Here is a 21,148-nt window from a genome sequence, read left to right as displayed (position 1 = left end):
CACGGCGCTCAGGTTCTATCCCTGGTCAGGGAACTAGATCCCACCTGCAACAACTAAGACATGGCATAGCCAAATTCAAAAAAAGACAACTTAAGGTCACCAGCAGTGACGGAGATGAGAGGCAGACCAGGATGGCGTCCTTAGATTCCCTGCCTCCATTCCTGATCTCCCAGAAGTTCAGAATTTAAGGGAAGGCCTGAGGTGAAGCCCTGTCCATTCATTCATTCAACAAACTTGGATCACTGTATTCAAATTCTATCACATCTGTGTGGGTGCCCAGTCGTGTCCGACTCTGTGCGACCCCATGGACTGTATCCCACCAGGCTCCTCTGTCCATGGAATTCTCCAGGCAAGAATATTGGAGTGGGTTGCCATTCCTTCTCCAGGGGTTCTTCCCGACCCAGGGAGCGAACCCATGTCTCATTCTACATTGGCAGGCAGATTCTTTCCCACGAGCGCTCCCTGGGAAGTCACACTGGCATGATAATTTACTTATGATCACATGTCCTGTCTGTCTGCAGAAAGAAATCTCATTTTTTGTCCGTTTCTTTACTGCCGTGTCCCCAGTGCTTGGGTTTCCCTGACAGCTCAGTGGTAAAGAATGTCCCTGCCAATGCGGGAAACGTGGGTTTGATCCCTGAATGGGAAAGTTCACCTGGAGAAGGAAATGGCAACCCACTCCACTATTCTTGTCTGGGAATACCATGGACAGAGGGCCCTGGAGGTCTACAATCCATGGGGTCACAAAAGAGTTGGACACGACTTAGCAACTAAACAGCAACGATAACCCCCATACTTAGACCACTGTGAGTGTGTGCTTAGTCACGTCAGTTGTGTCCAACTCTTTGCTGCCCCGTGGACTCTAGCCCACCAGGAGCCTCTGTTCATGAGATTCTCCAGGCAGGATTCCTGGAGTGGGTTGCCAAGCCCTCCTCCAGGGGATCTTTCCAAATCACAGATCAAACCCAGGTCTCTTAAGTTTCCTGCATTGCAGGCAGGTTCTTTACCACTAGCACCACCTGGGAAGCCCACTTAGACTACTACCTAGCACCTAATAGGCACTCCAGAAGTCTGTCTGGAATGAATGAATGATGAATGAAGTCTTCTGGGTGTAAGGCTTTGGAGGTTCCCAGCAGATGCAAGAGCAGCCAGGTACGTGAGTCAGATGGGCCAGAGGGCCCAGGGGGTACCCCCTCCCTCCTGGTCTCAGGACCCTCGCGCCCTGTCTCCCTCACTCACCCAACAGATGATAACTCATGGTCTCTCCTGGATCCTTCCTCTCTGCAGTCTCTCGGTGGTTCTGCGACACCTGTCCTCCTGCCCCTCAGGTGGCTATATACTTGGGTCTGAGCCCTCGGGCCACCCATGTGGGAGGGAAAGTCATACCTTGCAGGATGTGGGGGGAGGTGCAGAAGGCCCTGAGGCAGGGGACAGCTGAGGAAGGGGGCATTGAGGGGACACCCTATTTCCCTGCTGCTGCTGCTGCTAAGTGCTTCAGTCATGTCTGACTCTGTGCGACCCCATAGACGGCAGCCCACCAGGCTCCCTGGCCCTGGAATTCTCCAGGCAAAAACACTGGAGTGGGTTGCTATTTCCTTCTCCAATACATCCAAGTGAAAAGTGAAAGTGAAGTCGCTCAGTCGTGTCTGAGTCTTAGCGACCCCATGGACTACAGCCTACCAGGCTCCTCTGTCCATGGTTTTTTCCAGGCAAGAGTACTGGAGTCTGTTGGCATTGCCTTCTCCAATCCTAGTCTGCTACAGCCCCCCAAATCTGACCTTAAACTCTGGGTGCTGGGAGAAAGGGACCCAGGCGGGGAGGGGATTATCCGGGGGAGGAAAGGGTCGCCCTGCTCCCTGCCTTTCTGCACCTCCTGGGATCCAGTTTCTCGTGAGGAGGCGGCCCCTACTCCTCCCCACCAGGACCCAGGCATCAGGCCCTGGCTCTGGAGGAGTTTGGAAAAGGGACAGGGGGTTGGTGTGTAAGCAACATCACCCACACCCTTAGACACGGGAGCATGTGATACCGTGCAGGGCCCTGTGGGGCTCCTTGTCTCAAGGCCTTTGTGTCCTTCACTTCTTTTTATTGTTAAGAGTTTTTTTAAATTGATTTTTAATGTAATTTTATTTATTTATTTTTGTCTGTGCTGGACCTTGTGGCTGCGTGCGCTTTTTCTGCTGTTGCAGCGAGTGGGGACTTCTCTTCGTTGCAGGGCACAGGCTTCTCCTTGCGGTGGCTTCTCTTGTTCCTCTAGGGCACGGGCTCTACAGTCAGGGCTCAGTAGTTGTGGCACACAGACTTAGTCACTCTGAGGCATGTGGGATCTTCCCGGATGAAGAAGTGAACCCATGTGTCCCACATTGGCAAGTGGATTCTTTACCACTGAGCCACCAGGGACGCACCCACCCACCATCCATTTCACTCATACCTCAGGAAGCAGCCTCATTCAACCTCTGTGATGTTCCCTGAATTCCAATGGGCAGCTGTTCATTAGAGAAGAGAGGGATTGTAAAACCAGGGAGAAATAAAATCAAGAGCAGCCTTGGGGCAAGGTGCTGATTCCCGATCATGAGATACATTCAACAATATCTTTGAAGGATTTTGCAGGTACTGAAACCCCCTCCGGGTGGGAGAAGTTGTGGTATGCTGCCCTCAAACATGTAGACCCCAGACCAGTTGGACCTGAAGGTTGCACAGGTTAATTTCTAGCTGACACCACCAACGCATCAGGAAAATGATCACGAGCCGGTCACATCCCCTTTTACTAGAAAACTTCTCAGTAGCTTCCCCAGGGGGGACATGGTTTTGAGAGCAGGAGCCTGCTGTATCCTCCTTTGCCTGGCAAAGCAATAAAGCTCTCCTTTTCTCCCTTTCACCCCGATCTTTGTCTCTGAGGTTTGATCGGCACCAGTGCACAGAGAAGCTGAGCTTTGGGCATCACCATGTATATGTCTTGGGCTTCCCTGGTGGCTCAGACGGTAAAGAATCTGCCTCCAAGGTGGCAGACTCAGGTTCGATCCCTGGGTGGGGAAGATCCGCTGGAGAAGAGAAAGGCTACCCAGTCCAGTATTCTTGCCTGGAAATTCCATGGACAGAGGAGCCTGATGGGTTATACTCCATGGGGTCTCAGAGTCAGACATGACCGTGTGACAACACTATACTGTACTATATGCACAGGTTGGCACGTGGACCCACACCAGATGTGTGTATACACTTTCGTACGTTTTTACAGTCAAGGATGTATTGACTCTAGCCATGTGCTTGTCCCTGTTCCAGATAGAGCTGGGATAGAGCAGGGAACAAGTCAGACACAAATCCCTGCCCTTGTGGAGCTGACACTGTAGAGGACATGCCCACAACTGTGTTATACCACACAGCCTGCCAGGGAGCGCCAAACGCACGAGTGCACATGCATCCGCGCTTATGAACACACAGTCACATCCAGAGCCCCCACCATAAGGCAGGAGCTGCATCTGTTCATTCACTCAGCCATGCAGACCTTTAGTCAGCAGCTGTGGATGGAGCCCCTCTTGCGTGTTGGCACTGGGGTGAATAATAAGGGTGAATAACAGTCCAGTGTTCCCCCAACAACCAACATGTGAGCTCATGAAAAAAATAATTTCCCAAAGCTACAAGGTGCTGAGAGGAAGCCAAAGCGGTTGATGTGCTTTACTGAGGGTAGAGGAGATTTAGATAAGGAGACTGAGGCCCAGAGAGGGGCAGCTACTTACCTGGAGTCACACAGCAAGGCCAAGACAGATCGCAGGCTGCTGCCCCCCAAGGTTGGGACTGAATCTAGGGTGTCACCAATCTGAAATGTGAGCTGAAGGAGGGAAGAGGTTGAGGGAAGAGATGTGCTCTGAGGTAGGAGATCCTGAATTGGGTCTTTGAGCCTGGGGGCTGTCAAGGCTGCCAGGGAGGGCCTGTGCTGGGCAGGCAGTGATGTCAGAGGATTAGACTAGGCCCGGTGAGTGGGTGCGCTGAGGCGTGGGCCAGGCCAGGAAGTGTAGGAGGAGGAGGAGGAAGAAGAGGAGCGCAGGAGGGGAGGAGGGAGCCAGACACGCGACCTCGTGCTATTGCCATGTGGGCAGCGCACGTGGGGCCGAGCCTCAGCCCAGAGGGCAGCCTCACCCTGACCCATCCCCACCATCTCCTGCTCCTCGTGGGGACTTCACTTTCTCTCTGGACCCTTCAGGGGCCCTTCACCACTGAAGTAATTCACCCCCATCCCAGGCCTAGTTCCATTTTTCCAAGGCATTTGTCTTGGCAGATGTCAGAAGCTCTGCCGCCTTGTCCTGCCCCGCCTCGAGGCCCACGTATCTCCATGTGTTTCAGTCTCACCGGAAGCTGATGCCTGGGAAATCCTAGCAATGTAAGAGTCAGCAGTCCCTGGGTAGGAAGATCCCCTGGAGGGGTGCATGGCAACGCATTCCAGTATTCTTGCCTGGAGAACTCCGTGGACAGTGGAGCCTGGGGGCTACAGTCCACGGGTACACAAAGAGTCAGACACGACTGCGCCACTTACACTTTCACTTTTCTTTCAGACTTGGGTCAAAATCCTACCTTTGTCCATCACTAGCTTAGGCAAGTTACTTAAACCTCTTCAAGCCTCGGTTTGTTTCCTCATCTGAAGACCAGACAAATTATCTTGGCGTCTTAGGGTCTCACTGACTTCACCCACCAAGAGCCTCGATCTCTGCTATGAGACACCCCCCACCCCCGAGCACCTCAAGAGTTGCTGCAATGGTACATAATGCCTCCAGTTCAGTTCAGTCACTCAGTCGTGTCCGACTCTTTGCGACGCCATGGACTGTAGCACACCTGACTTCCCTGTCCATCACCAGCTCCCAAAGCTTGCTCAAATTCATGCCCATTGAGTTGGTGATGCCATCCAACCATCTCATCCTCTGTCATCCCCTTCTCCTCCTGCCCTCAATCTTGGCCTGCATCAGGATCTTTTCCAGTGAGTCAGTTCTTCCCATCAGGTGGCCAAAGTTTTGGAGTTTCAGCTTTAGCATCAGTCCTTCCAATGAATATTCAGGACTGATTTGCTTTAGGTTTGACTGGTTCGAGCTCCTTGCCTCCAAAGTAATGCCTCCAACCAATGGCAAAAGCCTCAGTGTCCCACCATTCTCAGGCTTGGAGCCCAATTCCCACCAGCCACACTAATGCTAATGCCAAGCAGGGCCCTGTGGGACTGCAGGGCCCAGAGGCCTTTTTGTCCACCATTCCTTGTAGGCAGGCCTCTGGCCTCCATGACCTTCTTTGAGTTCAAAAGGACAGAGTAAGTAAGTAAGCGAAAATCACTCAGTCGTGTCCGACTCTTTTCCACGCCGTGGACTATACAGTCCATGGAATTCTCCAGGCCAGAATAGTGGAGTGGGTAGCCTTTCCCTTCTCTAGGGAATCTTCACAACCCAGGGATTGAAACAAGGCCTCCCACATTGTAGGAGGATTCTTTACCAGCTGAGCCACCAGGAAAGCCCAAGAATCCTGGAGTGGGTATCCTATCCTTTGTCCAGGGGATCTTCCCGACCTGGGAATTGAAACAGGGTCTCCTGCATTGCAGGCGGATTCTTTCCCAACTGAGCTAGGAGGGAAGCCCAAAGGGCAGAACAGTTGTTAATCAAAGGAGAAGCAGCACGTGAGGCAGAGGCTTATTAAGATGAGAGATAGACCTTCTAGGACCCTGCACACACCCTAATCTTGTCCCCATCCTACTGAAACTGCAGGAGAAAAAATACAAGACTGTTATTGCCTTGATCCTTATCACATACTCCTGCCTGACTATATACCCTTTCCCTATTCACCAGGGAGGGCGTGGGGCGCAGTTCTTGAGGCACTAGCCTACTGTGCCTGGCATAGTTATAAAGCCGTTCTGTTTTCTCCTCCATAACTCTGTCTCCATATTTCTGTTTGGCATTGGTGCACCGAGAGCCGAGATTTTGGCAACAATGTTCCTGAGAGATCTGTTCTGTCTGTCCTTCAGGATGCTCAATCATGACCCTATGTCATCCAGCAGGATCCATCACGAGGCCCATTCAGAACAAATAAACAGGAATTCAAGCCAGAGCCTCTGACTCCAATATTAAGCCCAATCTCGTGTGAATCTTCACTCCTACCTCTCCAAGCAAAGAGAAAAACCAGTGCAAAGGCCCTGAGTTTGGGAGTATCCTTGGCAGGTTTCAGGGACAAACAAAGCTGCTAGACAGAGCAAAGAGATGGGTTGTTGGTGACATATGACAGGACCGAAAGAGCATGGGTCACCTTACCCCCTCCCACCACCTCCTTACCGTTCCCTGACTCCTCAGAGCCCTCAGGACAAAACCCCAAGTCTGTAGTCTGGCTTTTAAGGCCTTCAGTCCCAAGTCCCTGTGCAGCCTTGAACCTTACTTCTTGCTTTTCCCTACCTTCTGCATCACCCATGTGTCCTACTTTGCATGCCTGCTCAGCACTACCCTCTCTTGTGACTCTCCCTGCATAGAGAGTGAGCCTGCTCCTCCTTCACTTGACAATCCTTCTCATATTTTCACCTTCAGCTTGAGTTTCAGCTCTCAGGGAAGCTTTCTCCCTCTCCTCTGCCCCTTCAGCGCTCCCAGAGCCCCCAAGCTCCCCTCGTCCACTCACTGATCACCACGCACTGTCGTTCTCCATCTCTTGGTCTCTCTCTCCCCGTGACAGGAGGCAGGGTGTTCTCCATGGCCCCAGCAGCAGGCCACCCGAAAAGGAGACACCTCCATGAGTAATGGGAGAAGGAAGGCAGGAACATACTGGTTCCAACTGGGGGGCTCTGCAAAAGCAGGCCAAGGAGTCTGGTCTGCACCTGATCTCCGGGAATGCCTATGTCAGTGCCGTGTCTTGATAGAGTGATGGGCCAACCGAGCAGAGAGGGCATGGGGGCCCAAGGCAGGGACCATCAGAAGGAGCAGCAGAGTCTACTCCATTCATTGAATCTGTGAGCCTTTGGAGCACTGTTACAGAGACTGGATGGGGAGGAACAAGTCCCAGTAGCATCCTGCCTTGCAGGAAGGCATGTCTTGTGGCTCAACTGTCTTCATCATCGTCATCTCTAATACTTTTTTTCCTTCCAGCTGTGCCACATGGCTTATGGAATTTTAGTTCTCTGACCAGGGATTGAACCTAGGTCCTTGGCAGTGAAAGCAGAGTCCTCATTACTGGACTGCCAGGGAAGTCCCATCACTAACATTAGGCACTGACTAATGGCCTGTTCTATGCTGTTTCCAAACGATAACGTGTCCTTTACAAAACCCCATGGAGTGGATAGCACTGTTTCCCCATTTCACAGATGAGGAAAACTGAGGCACAGCAAGGTTATGTGATTAGTTCTGGGTCACACAGCTAGAAGTTGAATTGGGCTCCAAAGTCAGAGCTCTTTACCTTTATCACCGTCTCCAGCCTCCAGCCTGAAACTTTCCAATCTGTGAGACTTTCCACAGTCCTTGCCCCCTGGGTTCTCCTCAGGAAACTGACAGGGGACTACATTTCACAAATGAGGTGCAGAGGAAGGAAATGAATCCCATTTTTTAGCCTCTATTATGTCACTGGTCACTTGATACATATATATTACCTCATTTAATCCTTGTAATGACCTTGGGAATAGGTCTTATGGGTATTGTTGCCACTTTTACAGATGAGGTTCAGTGACTTGTCAAGATCACACAGAATAAATTGTAGAGGCCTTGGACTCAGAACAGGCTCCGATCTCTGGCCTGGTCCCTGTCATCCCATAGTTGCTTTGGTGTCCCATTCAGAGGACACAGGGTTGGACACCACAGTGAGAATGGGAGGCACAGAGTCAGCACTGCTCTGTGTCTAGGTTCCAACCCAGTCCCAACCTGGTGCTTGGCACTCCCTGGAATCCAGCTAAGTTTAACCTCTACTTCCAGAGCAGCTCTGGGCTTGATGAGAAGGGCCAGAGGAAGTGGAAGAACATAGATGGGAAACTAGGGTGTCGACTTCAAAATGAGAAGAAAGTTGAAGTTTCCTGGTGGTCTAGTGGTTGGCGTTCTGGGCTTTCGTTACTGTGGCCCAGGTTCAGTCCCTGGTCAGGGAACTGAGATCCCATAAGTCACGAGGCTCAGACCAAGAAAAAAAAATCCCCCCACTTTGCATTATCCCCAGTGACCTCCTTGTGGAATTTGTGCTCACAGTCGCCCAACTTTAGGTCCTGTGAGTCTACAGAGTCTAATTCCTAGCTTGGAGAGGGACCTTTCTACCGGGCGACGCAGCCAGAATCCCATTAAATTTTGAGGTACATCTGCCACCTGGTCACTTGGGTCTCCTCCTGCCAATAGACCAGCAGGCAACAAAAGGACATGCCACACTGTTGCAGGAGGGGGACTCCTTCCAGGACCCAAGAGGGGGCTCTTGTCTAACATTCTGGAATGAGTTGTCCAAGGAGACACACGAGCTGACAAAGCAATAGACTGTATTGAGAAGGGGCACCCAGGTAGAGACCAGAAGTGAAAGAGAACCCAGGAGAACTGATTTGCCACGTGGCTTCCAGTCTCAGGTTGTATGGTGATGGAATTCGTTTCCAGATTTTCTTTGGCCATTCACTGTGATTCAGCATCCTTCCTGGTGGTGCACACATTGCTCAGCCAAGATGGATGCCAGTAAGAAGGATTCTGGGAGGTGGTAGAGCGCATGGCATCTCCTTCTGACCTTCCCTGAACTCTTCCGGTTGGTGGTGGCTTGTTAGTTCCATCTTCCTTTCTAGGACTTCCTACTGTGAAATAACTCACACAGATGGTTACTATGGTATCTGGCTAGGGTAGGCGCTTTCGGTCAGTGTGCTTCCCCTAACAATATGGATGTGCAGAGGGTAACAGACTATGGTCAGAAGAGGAAACAGCACCACCGCTATGTAATGGGGGACAGCAGGAATATGCTTAGCATTCAGGTGATCCATTGGAATATCTCCAGCTACCCATTCTGAGGGGTATTTTTTTTCCTCTTAACAATTGTATTTATTTATTATTATTTTATATTTTTGGCTGTACCAGGTCTTCATTGTGGTGTGGCGGCTTTCTCTAGTTTCAGAGAGCGAGGGCTATTTTCCTGTTGACGTTTGTGGGCTTTTAATCGCGCTGGCTTCTTTTGTTGCGGAGCACAGGCTCGAGTTGTACAGGGTTCAGTGGTGGCTGCACATGGACTCAGTAGTTGTGGCTCTCGGACTTAGGTGCTCCGAGGCATGTGAGATCTTCCAGGACCAGGGATCGAACTGCTGTCCCCTGCATTGCCAGCTAGATTCTTAACCACTAGACCCCCAGGGAAGCCCATATGTTAAATTTTATTTTTAAGTGAGCAAGTACCATTGTCACGGGCTCATAAAGCATGCTAACTAGGGACTCAGACCCTTGAGGAGTGAGGCCCAGGATCAATCCCCCAGACAAAGGGTAGAGACCAGCAGAACACTAGCTGAAGCCAGGAGCAGAAGGCAAGGGGTGGGCTAGAATGAGTGGATGTAGAGGAAAGAGGTGAGAGATAGCAGTTGTGTTTCTAGAACTAATCCTCCTTTCCTAAGTTTATCCAGAAATTATGATCAAGCAGAATCCTGGGGAAGTTGTACTGCCATGAAGAGAAATTGCTAGGAGAAGCAAGTAGATCTGAACAGTGCCAAAGTGGACTTTAGGACATTGTTGGTGCCCCACCTAGATTCTTTTGCCAACAGTACACCCATCCCCTTTTTACCCCACCTCTGGAGAACTGCCCAGCACCTCTCCTCCTGGAAGAATTTGGCCAGCGGTGAAATTAACTTGGTGATACAATTTTGGCTCCAGAATTTCTCTAGATCAAATGTGGTCAGCTGAGACCACATTGTTGCTCAGCATTTTGTCACTGAAGTACCTTGATAACCCTATTCTCCTTCTGAGAACACTTCCCCAGTCACTTGATCCAGAATTTCCGTCTTGGACTACATCAAGCTCAAAAGCTTCTGCATACCAGCAGAAGCAACTAACAAAGTGAAAAGACAGCCTATGGAAAGGAAGGAAAAAGTTTGAAAATCATACATTAACGGGGATTAATATATAAAAATGTAAAGAATTTAGTCAGCCTAATAGGAACAGCAACAACAAAAAGACAAGAAAAATAAAATGAAAAGGAGGGGACTTCCCTGGTGGTGCAGTGGATAAGAACCCGCCTGCCAGTGCAAGGGACTTGGGTTCAAACCCTAGGCCAGGAAGCTTCCACGTGCTGAGGAGCAACTATGCTCTCACCGCCATAAATGAATAAACATTCACCATGTAAAAAAGACAATAAGAATCATCTTATACAGATCAGAAAATTGAGTTTCTAAGAGCTGATGTTACACAATGCCCCAAAGCTAGAGATGATGCTGAAAGCTCAGCTTCTTTGTACACCAGTGCTGAATAAATTCTCAGAGACAGAGTTTTGGGTAAAGTAGGAAAGGAGCGCTTTATTGCTTTGCCAGGCAAACAGGGACACAGTGGGTTCATGCCCTCAAAACCATCTGTCCCCCATTTGGGGAAGATAGTGAAAAGTTTTATAGCAATTGTTCAGAGAGGGCATGATCAACACGTGACATGCTTCTTCTTTTCTTCTTTTATTGCTTTATGATATTGTATTAGCCACACATCAACAGCGTGAACATTCTTCTGATGGGTTGGTGGTGAGGTAAGTAGGAGTCCATGGTCTCAAACTTCAGGTCCAACTGGTCAGGTGTCTACATACTTGTGGGCAGGATACCATTGTTAACCATCAAATTCTCCCACCTAGAGGGGGTTTCGGGATCTGCAAAATAGCTCAAAGATACTGTGTGCATCCCTTGATGGGGAATCAGGCTCTGGCTCCAAGCCTACTCTTCATTTTCTTGGCTTCTCCCAGGTTTTGCATCCCTGCCTTTCCCTAATGAACAACTCTTTGAATCTGCCCATTAGAACTCAGGGAAGGCCATGGAGCCTGAAAGAAGGCTGTTTGGCATAATCAAAGAAATGGAGGAGGGGACTTCCCTCGTGGTCCAGTGGCTGGGACCCCATGGTCCCAGTGCAGGGGGCCCGAGTTTGAGCCCTGGTACGGGAACTAGATCCCACAAGCTTTAACCCAGTGCAGCCTCGTAAACAAATATATATATACATATATATACACAAAAGGGAGGAAACAAAGACCTTGTGTCCAGGAGCCCTACAGGGCCCTGTACTGAGGTAAGGCCAGATCTCCACCCTGAGTCTTATCCTAGATTCAGTGGAGAAAAATTCCCTGGGTTACTGTTACCAAGATAGATTCCTGATTCCCACTCAGACATTCCATTGGTCTTAAGGAGCCACTCTTGGTAATGAACCCTCCTGCCAATGCAGGAGACTTAAGAGATGTGGATTTGATCCCTGTGTCGGGAAGATCCCCTGGAGGAAGGGACAGCAACCCACTCCAGTATTCTTCCCTGGAGAATCCCATGGACAGAGGAGTCTAGTAGGTTTCACTTCATATGGTCGGAAAGAGCTGGACACAGTTGAAGCGACTTAGCAAACATGCACCAACCACTAAAGCCGAAGAAGATGAAGTTGACTGTTGTATAAAGATCCACAAGAATTTCTAGGACTAACACCGAAAGAAGAAAAAAGAAAAACAGGTGTAAAGATGTCCTTTTCAACATGGGAAACTGGAATGCAAAAGCAGAAGTCAAAAGATATCTGGAGTAACAGGCAAGTTTTGCCTTGGAGAACAAAACGAAGTAGGGCAAAAGCTAACAGAGTTTTGTCAAGAGAACACACTGGTCACAGCACACATTCTCTTCCAACAACACGCGAGACAACTCTACACATGGACATCACCAGATGGTCAATACTGAAATCAGATCGATTGTATTCTTCTCAGCCAAAAATGCAGAAGTTCTATACAGTCAGTAAAAAAAGTCTTGGAGCTGACTGTGGCTCAGATCATTGGCTCCTTAATGCAAAATTCAGCCTTAAATTAAAGAAAGTAGGGGAAACCACGAGGCCATTCAGCTGTGACCTAAACCAAATCCCTTATGATTATACAGTGAGAGTGAAAGTCGCTCAGTTGTGTTCGACTCTTTGTGACCCCATAGACCATACAGTCCATGGAATAATACTGGAATGGGTAGCCTTTCCCTTCTCCAGAGTATCTTCTCAACCGAGGGATTGGACTCTGGTCTCCCACATTGCAGGCAGCTTCTTTACCAGATGAGCCACAGACGAAGCCCAAGAATACTGGAGTGGTTATCCTATCCCTGGTCCAGTGGATCTTCCCGACCCAGGAATCGAGCCGGGGTCTCCTGCAGTGCGGAGTCTTTACCAACTGAGCTATCAGTGATTATGCAGTAGAGGTGACGAATACATTCAAGGAATTAGATCAGGTAGACAGACTGCCTGAAGAACTATGGACAGAGGTTTGTAACATTGTACAAGTGGCACTGACCAAAATCATCCCAAAGAAAAAGAAATGCAAGAAGGCAAAGTGGTTGTCTGAGGAGGCTTTAAAAATAGCTGAGGAAAGAAGAGAAGTGAAAAGCAAGGGAGAAGAGAAGGAAAGATATATCCAACTGCTTGCAGAGTTCCAGAGAATAGTAAGGAGAGATAACAAGGCCTTCTCAAATGAACAATGCAAAGAAATCAGAAAACAATAGAATGGGAAAGACTATAGAGATCTCTTCAAGAAAACTGGAGAGATCAGGGGAACATTTCATGCAAAGATGGGCACGAAAAAGGACAGAAACAGTAAGGACCTAACAGAAGCAGAAGAGATTAAGAAGAGGTGGCAAGAATACACAGATGAACTACAAAAAAGGCCTTAATGACCCGGGTATCCACGATGGTGTGGTCACTAACCTTGAGCCAGACATCCTGGAGCGTGAGGTCAAGTGGGCCTTAGGAAGCATTACTATGAACAGAGCTATCGGAGGCGACCGAATTCTAGTTGGAGCTATTTCAAATCCTAAAAGATGATACTGTTAAAGTGCTGCACTCAATATGTCAGCAAATTTGGAAAACTCAGCAGTGGCTCCAGGACTGGAAAGGGTCAGTTTTCCTTCCCATCCCGAAGAAGGGCCGTGCCAAAGAATTCTCAGATCACAGCACATCTGCACTCATTTCATGTGCTAGCAAAGTCATGCTCAAAATCCTTCAAGCTAGGCTTCAGCGGTATATGAACTGAGAACTTCCAGATGCATAAGCTGGGTTTAGAAAAGGCAGAGGAACCAGAGATCAAATTGCCAACATTGGCTGGATCATAGAGAAAGCAAGGGAATTACAGAAGAAACATCTATTTCGGCTTCATTGACTACTGGAAAGCCTTTGACAGTGTGGATCTCAGCAAACCATGGAAAATTCTTAGAGATGGAACTACCAGACCAACTTAGCTATTTCCTGAGAAACCTTTATGAGGCTCAATAAAGGACAACCAACCAGGTCAAAATTGGGAAAGGAGTACAACAAGGCTATATATTGTTACTCTGTTTATTTAACTTTATGCAGAGTACATCATGCAAAATGCAGGCTGGATGACTCACAAGCTGGAATCAATATTGCCAGGAGAAATATCAAAAACCTCAGAGAAGCAGGTAATACCACCCTATTGGCAGAAAATGAAGAGGAACTAAAGACCTCTTGATGAGGGTGAAAGCGGAGAGCGAAAAAGCTTGCTTAAAACCTCACATTCAAAATACTAAGATCACGGCATCTGGTCCCATCACTTCATGGCAAGTAGAACGGGAAAAAATGGGAGCAGTGACAGACTTTATCTTCTTGGGCTCCAAAGTCACTGCAGATGGTGACTGCAGCCATGATATTCAAAGATGCTTCTTCCTTGGAAGGAAAACTATGACAAACCTAGACAGCATATTAAAAAGCAAAGACAGACGCAGAAGAGATTAAGAAGAGGGATAATAATTAAGAAACTATGATCAAGCAGAATCCTGGGGAATTTGTACTGGCATGAAGAGAACTTAATAGGAGAAGCTTGTTGGTGCCCCCACCAGATTCTTTTGCCAACAGTACACCCATCCCCCAAGTCCCCCACCTTTGGAGAACTGCCCAGCACCTCTCCTCCTGGAAGAATTTGGCCAGTGGTCAAATTAACTTGGTGATACAATTTTGGCTCCAGAATTTCTCTAGATCAAATGTGGTCAGTTGAGACCACATTCTTGCTCAGCATTTTATCACTGAAATATCTTGATAATCCTATTCTCCTTCTGAGAATATTTCCCCAGTCACTTGATCCAGAATTTCCATCTTGGACTACATCAAACTAAAAAGCTTCTGCACACCAGAAGAAGCAATTAACAAAGTGAAAAGACAGCCTATGGAAAGGAAGGAAAAAGTTTGAAAATCATATATTAAAGGGAACTAATATCTAAAAATGTAAAGAACTTAGTCAGCCTAATAGCAACAGCAACAACAAAAAGACAAGAAAAAATAAAATGAAAAGGAGGGGATTTCCCTGGTGGTGTAGTGGAAAAGAATCCCCCTGCCAGTGCAGGGGACTTGGGTTCAATCCCTAGGCCAGGAAGATTCCACATGCTGAGGAGCAGCTACGCTCTCTCCGCCATAAATAAATAAACATTCACCATTTGAAAAATAAAATAATAATCATCTCATAAAGGTAAGAAAATTGAGTTTCTAAGAGGTGATGTTACACAATGCCCCAAAGCTAGAGATGATGCTGAAAGCTCAGCTTCTTTGTACACCAGTGCCGAAAAAAATCTCAGAGACAGAATTTTGGGTAAAGTAGAAAAGCAGTACTTTATTGCTTTGCAAGGCAAAGGGGGATACAGTGGGTTCATGCCCTCAAAACCATCTGTCCCCCATCTGGGGAAGAGAGTGAAAAGTTTTATAGCAATTGTTCAGAGAGGGCATGATCAATTCGTGACATGCTTCTTTTTTTCTTTTATTGCTTTATGATATTATCTTAGCCATACATCAACAGCGTGAACATTCTTCTGATGGGTTGGTGGTGAGGTAAGTAGGGGTCCATGGTCTCAAACTTCAGGTCCAATGGGTCAGCTGTCTACATGCTTGTGGGCAGGATACCATTGTTAACCATCAAATTCTCCCACCTAGCGGGGATTTCAGGATCTGCAAAATAGCTCAAAGATATTGTGTGCATCCCTTGATGGGGAATCAGGCTCTGGCCCCAAGGCTACTTTCATTTTCTTGGCTTCTCCCAGGTTTTACATCCCTGCCCTTCCCTAATGAACAACTGCTTGAATCTCCCCATTAGAACTCAGGGAAGGCCATGGAGCCTGAAAGAAGGCTGTTTGGCATAATCAAAGAAATGGAGGAGGGGACTTCCCTCGTGGCCAGTGGCTGGGACCCCATGGTCCCAGTGCTGGGGGCCCGGGTTTGATACCTGGTCAGGGAACTAGATCCCACATGTTTCAACCCAGTGCAGCCTAGTAAACAAATATATAAAAATAAAAAAAGGGAGGACACAAAGACCTTGTGTCCAGGAGCCCCACAGGGCCCTGCACCGAGGTAAGGCCAGATCTCCACACTGAGTCTCATTCTAGATTTCAGTGGAAAAAAGAATCCCCTGGGTTAGTCTTACAAATATAGATTGCTGATTCCCACTCAGACATTGCATAGGTCCTAAGGAGCCTCTCGTGGTAATGAACCCGCCTGCCAAGGCAGGAGACTTAAAAGATGTGGATTTGATCCCTGGGTCGGGAAGATCCCCTGGAGGAAGGCACAGCCACCCACTCCAGTATTCTTGCCTAGAGAATCCCATGGACAGAGGAGTCCAGTAGGTTGCATTCCATAGGGTCAAGAAGAGCTGGACACGATTGAAGCGACTTAGCAAACATGCACCAACCACTAATGCCGAAGAAGCTGAAGTTGACTGTTGTATAAAGATCCACAAGACTTTCTGGGACTAACACCAAAAGAAAAAAAAACAGATGTAAAGATGTCCTTTTCATCATGGGGAATTGGAAGGCAAAATAGGAAGTCAAAAGATATCTGGAGTAACAGGCAAGTTTGGCCTTGAAGTATAAAATGAAGCGGGGCAAAAGCTAACAGAGTTTTGTCAAGAGAACACACTGGTCATAGTAAACACTCTCTTCCAACAACACACGAGACAACTCTACACATGGACATCACCAGATGGTCAATACTGAAATCAGATCGATTGTATTCTTCTCAGCCAAAAATGGAGAAGCTCTATACAGTCAGTAAAAACAAGTCCTAGAGCTGACTGTGGCTCAGATCATTGGCTCCTTAATGCAAAATTCAGCCTTAAATTAAAGAAAGTAAGGGAAACCACGAGGCCATTCAGCTGTGACCTAAATCAAATCCCTTATAATTATACAGTGAAAGTGTAAGTCGCTCAGTTGTGTTCGAATCTTTGTAACCCCATAGAGTATACAGTCCATAGAACAATACTGGAATGGGTAGCCTTTCCCTTCTCCAGGGTATCTTCTCAACCCAGGGATTGAACTCAGGTCTCCTGCATTGCAGGCTTATTCTTTACGAGCTGAGCCACAAGGGAAGCCCAAGAATACTGGAGTGGTTATCCTATCCCTGGTCCAGTGGATCTTCCCGACCCAGGAATCGAGCCGGGGTCTCCTGCAGTGCGGAGTCTTTACCATCTGAGCTATCAGTGATTATACAGTGGAGGTGACTAACAGATTGAAGGAATTAGATCAGGTAGACAGCCTGCCTGAAGAACTACGGACAGAGGTTTGTGACATTGTACAAGACGCACTGACTAAAATCATCCCAAAGAAATGCAAGAAGGCAAAGTGATTGTCTGAGGAGGCTTTAAAAATAGCTGAGGAAAGAAGAGAAGTAAAAAGAAGAGAAAAGAGAAGGAAAGATATACCCAAATGATTGCAGAGTTCCAGAGAATAGTAAGGAGAGATAAGAAGGCCTTCTCAAATGAACAATGCAAAGAAATCAGAAAACAATAGAATGGGAAAGACTATAGAGATCTCTTCAAGAAAACTGGAGAGATCAGGGGAACATTTCATGCAAAGATGGGCATGAAAAAGGACAGAAACAGTAAGGACCTAACAGAAGCAGAAGAGATTAAGAAGAGGTGGCAAGAATACACAGACGAACTACAAAAAGGTCTTAATGTCCCGGGTATCCACGATGGTGTGGTCACTAACCTAGAGCCAGACATCCTGGAGCGTGAGGTCAAGTGGGCCTTAGGAAGCATTACTATGAACAGAGCTATCGGAGGCGACCGAATTCTAGTTGGAGCTATTTCAAATCCTAAAAGATGATACTGTTAAAGTGCTGCACTCAATATGTCAGCAAATTTGGAAAACTCAGCAGTGGCTCCAGGACTGGAAAGGGTCAGTTTTCCTTCCCATCCCGAAGAAGGGCCGTGCCAAAGAATTCTCAGATCACAGCACATCTGCACTCATTTCATGTGCTAGTACAGTCATGCTCAAAATCCTTCAAGCTAGGCTTCAGCGGTATATGAACTGAGAACTTCCAGATGGATAAGCTGGGTTTAGAAAAGGCAGAGGAACCAGAGATCAAATTGCCAACATTAGCTGGATCATAGAGAAAGCAAGGGAATTACAGAAGAAACATCTATTTCGGCTTCATTGACTACTGGAAAGCCTTTGACAGTGTGGATCTCAGCAAACCATGGAAAATTCTTAGAGATGGAACTACCAGACCAACTTAGCTATTTCCTGAGAAACCGTTATGAGGCTCAATAAAGGACAACCAACCGGGTCAAAATTGGGAAAGGAGTACAACAAGGCTATATATTGTTACTCTGTTTATTTAACTTTATGCAGAGTACATCATGCAAAATGCAGGCTGGATGACTCACAAGCTGGAATCAATATTGCCAGGAGAAATATCAAAAACCTCAGAGAAGCAGGTAATACCACCCTATTGGCAGAAAATGAAGAGGAACTAAAGACCTCTTGATGAGGATGAAAGCGGAGAGCGAAAAAGCTTGCTTAAAACCTCACATTCAAAATACTAAGATCACGGCATCCGGTCCCATCACTTCATGGCAAGTAGAAAGGGGAAAAGTGGGAGCAGTGACAGATTTTATCTTCTTGGGCTCCAAAGTCACTGCAGATGGTGACTGCAGCCATGAAATCACAAGATGCTTGTTCCTTGGAAGGAAAACTATGACCAGCCTAGACAGCATAATAAAAAGCAAAGACATCGCTTTGCTGACTAAAGTCCCTATAGTCAAAGCTATGGTTTTTCCAGTGGTCGTGTATAGATGTAAGAGTTGGATTGACCCTTGCTTAAGCAAATCTAGTGGAATTCAGATCATTCTAATGGAAGAGAGAGCTTTAGGCAGCTGAGATCTAAGCCCTCAGGGCTTCCTAATATCTGTGGATGACCAGTTAAGAGTTTAGGCGGCTGCCCTGGGCTTCCCAGATGGCACTAGTGGTAAAGAACCTCCGCCTGCCAATGCAGGAGATATAAGAGATGTGGATTCCATCCTTGGGTGGGGAAGATCCGATGGAAGAGGGCATGGCAACCCACTCCAGTATTCTTTCCTGGAAAATCCTATAGACCGAGGAGGGCTGGTGGGATACAGTCCATAGGGTCGCAACGAATCTGACCCGACTGAAGTGACTTAGCACCCACACACTCTGGGCCTAGAGAGGGGGGTGAAGTTAAGCACATTCCAGGAAGGGAATGAAGGCAGGAGGCCTAGCAGCAGCTAATGGAAGAATTACATGAGAATTCAGAGTTTTCCATGGAGCTCTGGAAGAAGAATATTTGGAAGAATTTGGAAGAATACAGGTAAATGGAAGAATACAGTATTGTGCAGGAGGCCACGGTCTTACAGATCCTAGATTTCTGGAAGACTAAATCTCAAATGCTCATCTCTAAATGGACAAAGGCCTGAGGCTCCCAGCTCACTCTGGATTAGGTCAGGAATTTTGCATCCTAGCTGCCTAGCATGGGGCTTCCCTGGTGGTTCAGACAGGAAAGAATCGGCCTGTGATTGGGGAGACCTGGGTTTGATCCCTGGGTTGGGAAGATCCCCTAGAGGAGGAAACTGCAACCCACTCCAGTATTCTTGACTGGAGAATCCCCACCAGCAGAGGAGCCTGGCAAGAGTTGGAAACGACTGAGCAACTAAGCACAGCACAGCACAGCTGCCTAGCATAGGGTCTGACCCACAAGAGGAGCTTAATATCCATTTATCTGATCTAGCAGCGGTGGTCCTCAACCACATTTTCCAGAAGATTTTTAACATCATTTATTTCCAACTGTGTGGGGTTTCTTTGCAAGCGTAGTCCAGTGATTTGTCTGCTTCAATATTCAAAAGGGTCAAAAAGGGAACTTCCTTGGTGGTCAAGTGGTTAAGAACCTGTCTGCCGATGCAGGGGACATGGGTTCAATCCCTGCCCCGGGAAGACCCACATGCAGCTGAGCCTGTGTGCCACAACTGCTGAAGCCCATGAGCCCTCGAGCCTGTGCTCCACGACAAGAGAAGCCACTGCAGTGAGAAATAGGGCAGCACAAGGAAGAGTGGTCCAATTCGGGAAAACCCACATGCAGCAACAAAGACCCAGCATGGTCAGAAAGAATATCAGCATGTTGATGATTTCAAACGCCTTTAAAAAAGAAACAAACTTTTCCAATGTTGAAAGCCCCTGCTGCAGGAAGCGACTTAGAGCTTCCATCCCAGCTCTCAGTGAGAAGGGTGCCTGCATGTGGGCTAGGTTGCCTCAGTCCCCGCTAAGGTGCTTCAGTTGAGTGCGCCTCTTTGTGACCCTATGGACTGCAGGCCACCAGGCTCCTCTGTCGATGGGATTCTCCAGGCAAAAATGCTGGAGTGGATTGCCTTGCCCTCCTCCAGGGAATTTTCCCCACCCACAGATGGAACCTGAGCGCCCTACGTCTCCTGCATTGGCAGATGGATTCTTTACCACTAGTCCTATCTGGGAAGCCCCACTAGAAGTGTACAACTCTAAAAAGAAATGTGATAGTATCTATGTGATAAATTTGATGAGGTCTGGGGAGAAGTTTATACTGGCAACACCCACTGACAGGAGAAATTCAGCTACTGTTGACATCAGACCCTCCAGGGATACTGGACAATGAACGCTACTGAAGTGTTCTGTGACCATTTGAAGCCACACCCACGGTTGGGTGGTTTACTTTCAGAACTCTCATTAACCAGACCCTGGCAACTTTTGTGGAGCCTTGTTTTCAGGGATTACTAATTGCAGGGGTGACTGTCAACCTCTTACAGAGGCATTTTCTCTTCATTGCCCACCATATTTCAGTGTAAATTAAACTCCTCTCTGCTTTCTTAAAAAACTATTTATTTGGCTGCTTTCGGTCTTAGTTGTGACATGCAGGCCCTTTCATTGCAATGCACGGGCTTCTCGCTAGTGAAAAGCACATGGGCTCAGCAGTTGGATTGAGAACTTACTTGCCCTGTGGCATGTGGGATCTTAGTTCCCCAATCCAACCACTTCACCTGCGTTGGAAGGCCGTTTCTTAACAAACGGACCACCAGGGAAGGCCTTCTTCTCTGCTTTCTGTGTAGTGTCCCATGTGACCAACAAAAGAGCTCCATCAGTGCATGTCTTATAGCGGGCGCTTGCCCAGATAATCTGCTACATGATGGCTGTCCCTTCCACTAGGAGCCACAGAAAGCTGTGTTTGTCATTAGGGCTGTTTACAGGCATTCCCAGGGAGTGCTAGTGGTAAAGCATCTGACTACCAATGCACGGGACGTCAGAGATGTGGATTTGATCCCTGGGTCGGGAAGATGCCCTGGAGGAGGACATGGCAACCCATTCCAGTGTTCTTGCCTGGAGAATCCCATGGACAGAGGAGCCTGGCAGGCTACAGTCCATAGGGTTGCAAAGACTCAGACATGACTGAAATGACGTAGCACACACTCACAGGCATTGTAGTTCTTCTCCTTCCAGGCAGAAAGTGCAAAGAGTTCCTGTCTCTGCCCACTTTGAAATTAGGGAAGGCTATGGATTAATCAATACAATGTGAGCACAACTGTCCTGTGTCACTTCTGGGCAGACGCTATAAAAGCCAGGCCATGTTTCACTGAGCCCTTCTCCCTCAGTTCATCGGTGATTGGATGGTGAGTATGGAAGCTCATATCCAGATGGAGCCTCTTCCCTTGGCCTTAATCCCTGGGTAACTAGAACAAGCAGACCTCTCCCCACTGACCAACACTAGAC

General features: G+C 47.8%; 1 protein-coding gene across 2 annotated transcripts in view; it reads right to left on the bottom strand.

Moving 5' to 3' along the window:
* Positions 1 to 21,148, bottom strand: part of LOC145532704 (cardiotrophin-2-like) — a 33,781-nt gene that overhangs the window by 5,671 nt on the left and 6,962 nt on the right. The window contains exon 1 of one of the 2 annotated variants that reach the window (XM_081558266.1): positions 1,240 to 1,881. The exons of the other annotated variant lie outside the window; for it this stretch is intronic. Coding sequence (XP_081414392.1) covers positions 1,240 to 1,258 — 19 coding nt within the window. The 5' untranslated portion in view covers positions 1,259 to 1,881. Of the gene's footprint in view, positions 1 to 1,239; positions 1,882 to 21,148 lie in introns of those variants that run through there. 2 annotated transcript variants of the gene reach the window in all.

Source organism: Giraffa tippelskirchi, chromosome 13, assembly GCF_054371585.1.
Source record: "Giraffa tippelskirchi isolate mGirTip1 chromosome 13, T2T-mGirTip1v1.2.pri, whole genome shotgun sequence".
Lineage (NCBI taxonomy): Eukaryota > Metazoa > Chordata > Mammalia > Artiodactyla > Giraffidae > Giraffa > Giraffa tippelskirchi.
This window is presented reverse-complemented; position numbering and strand designations above follow the sequence as displayed.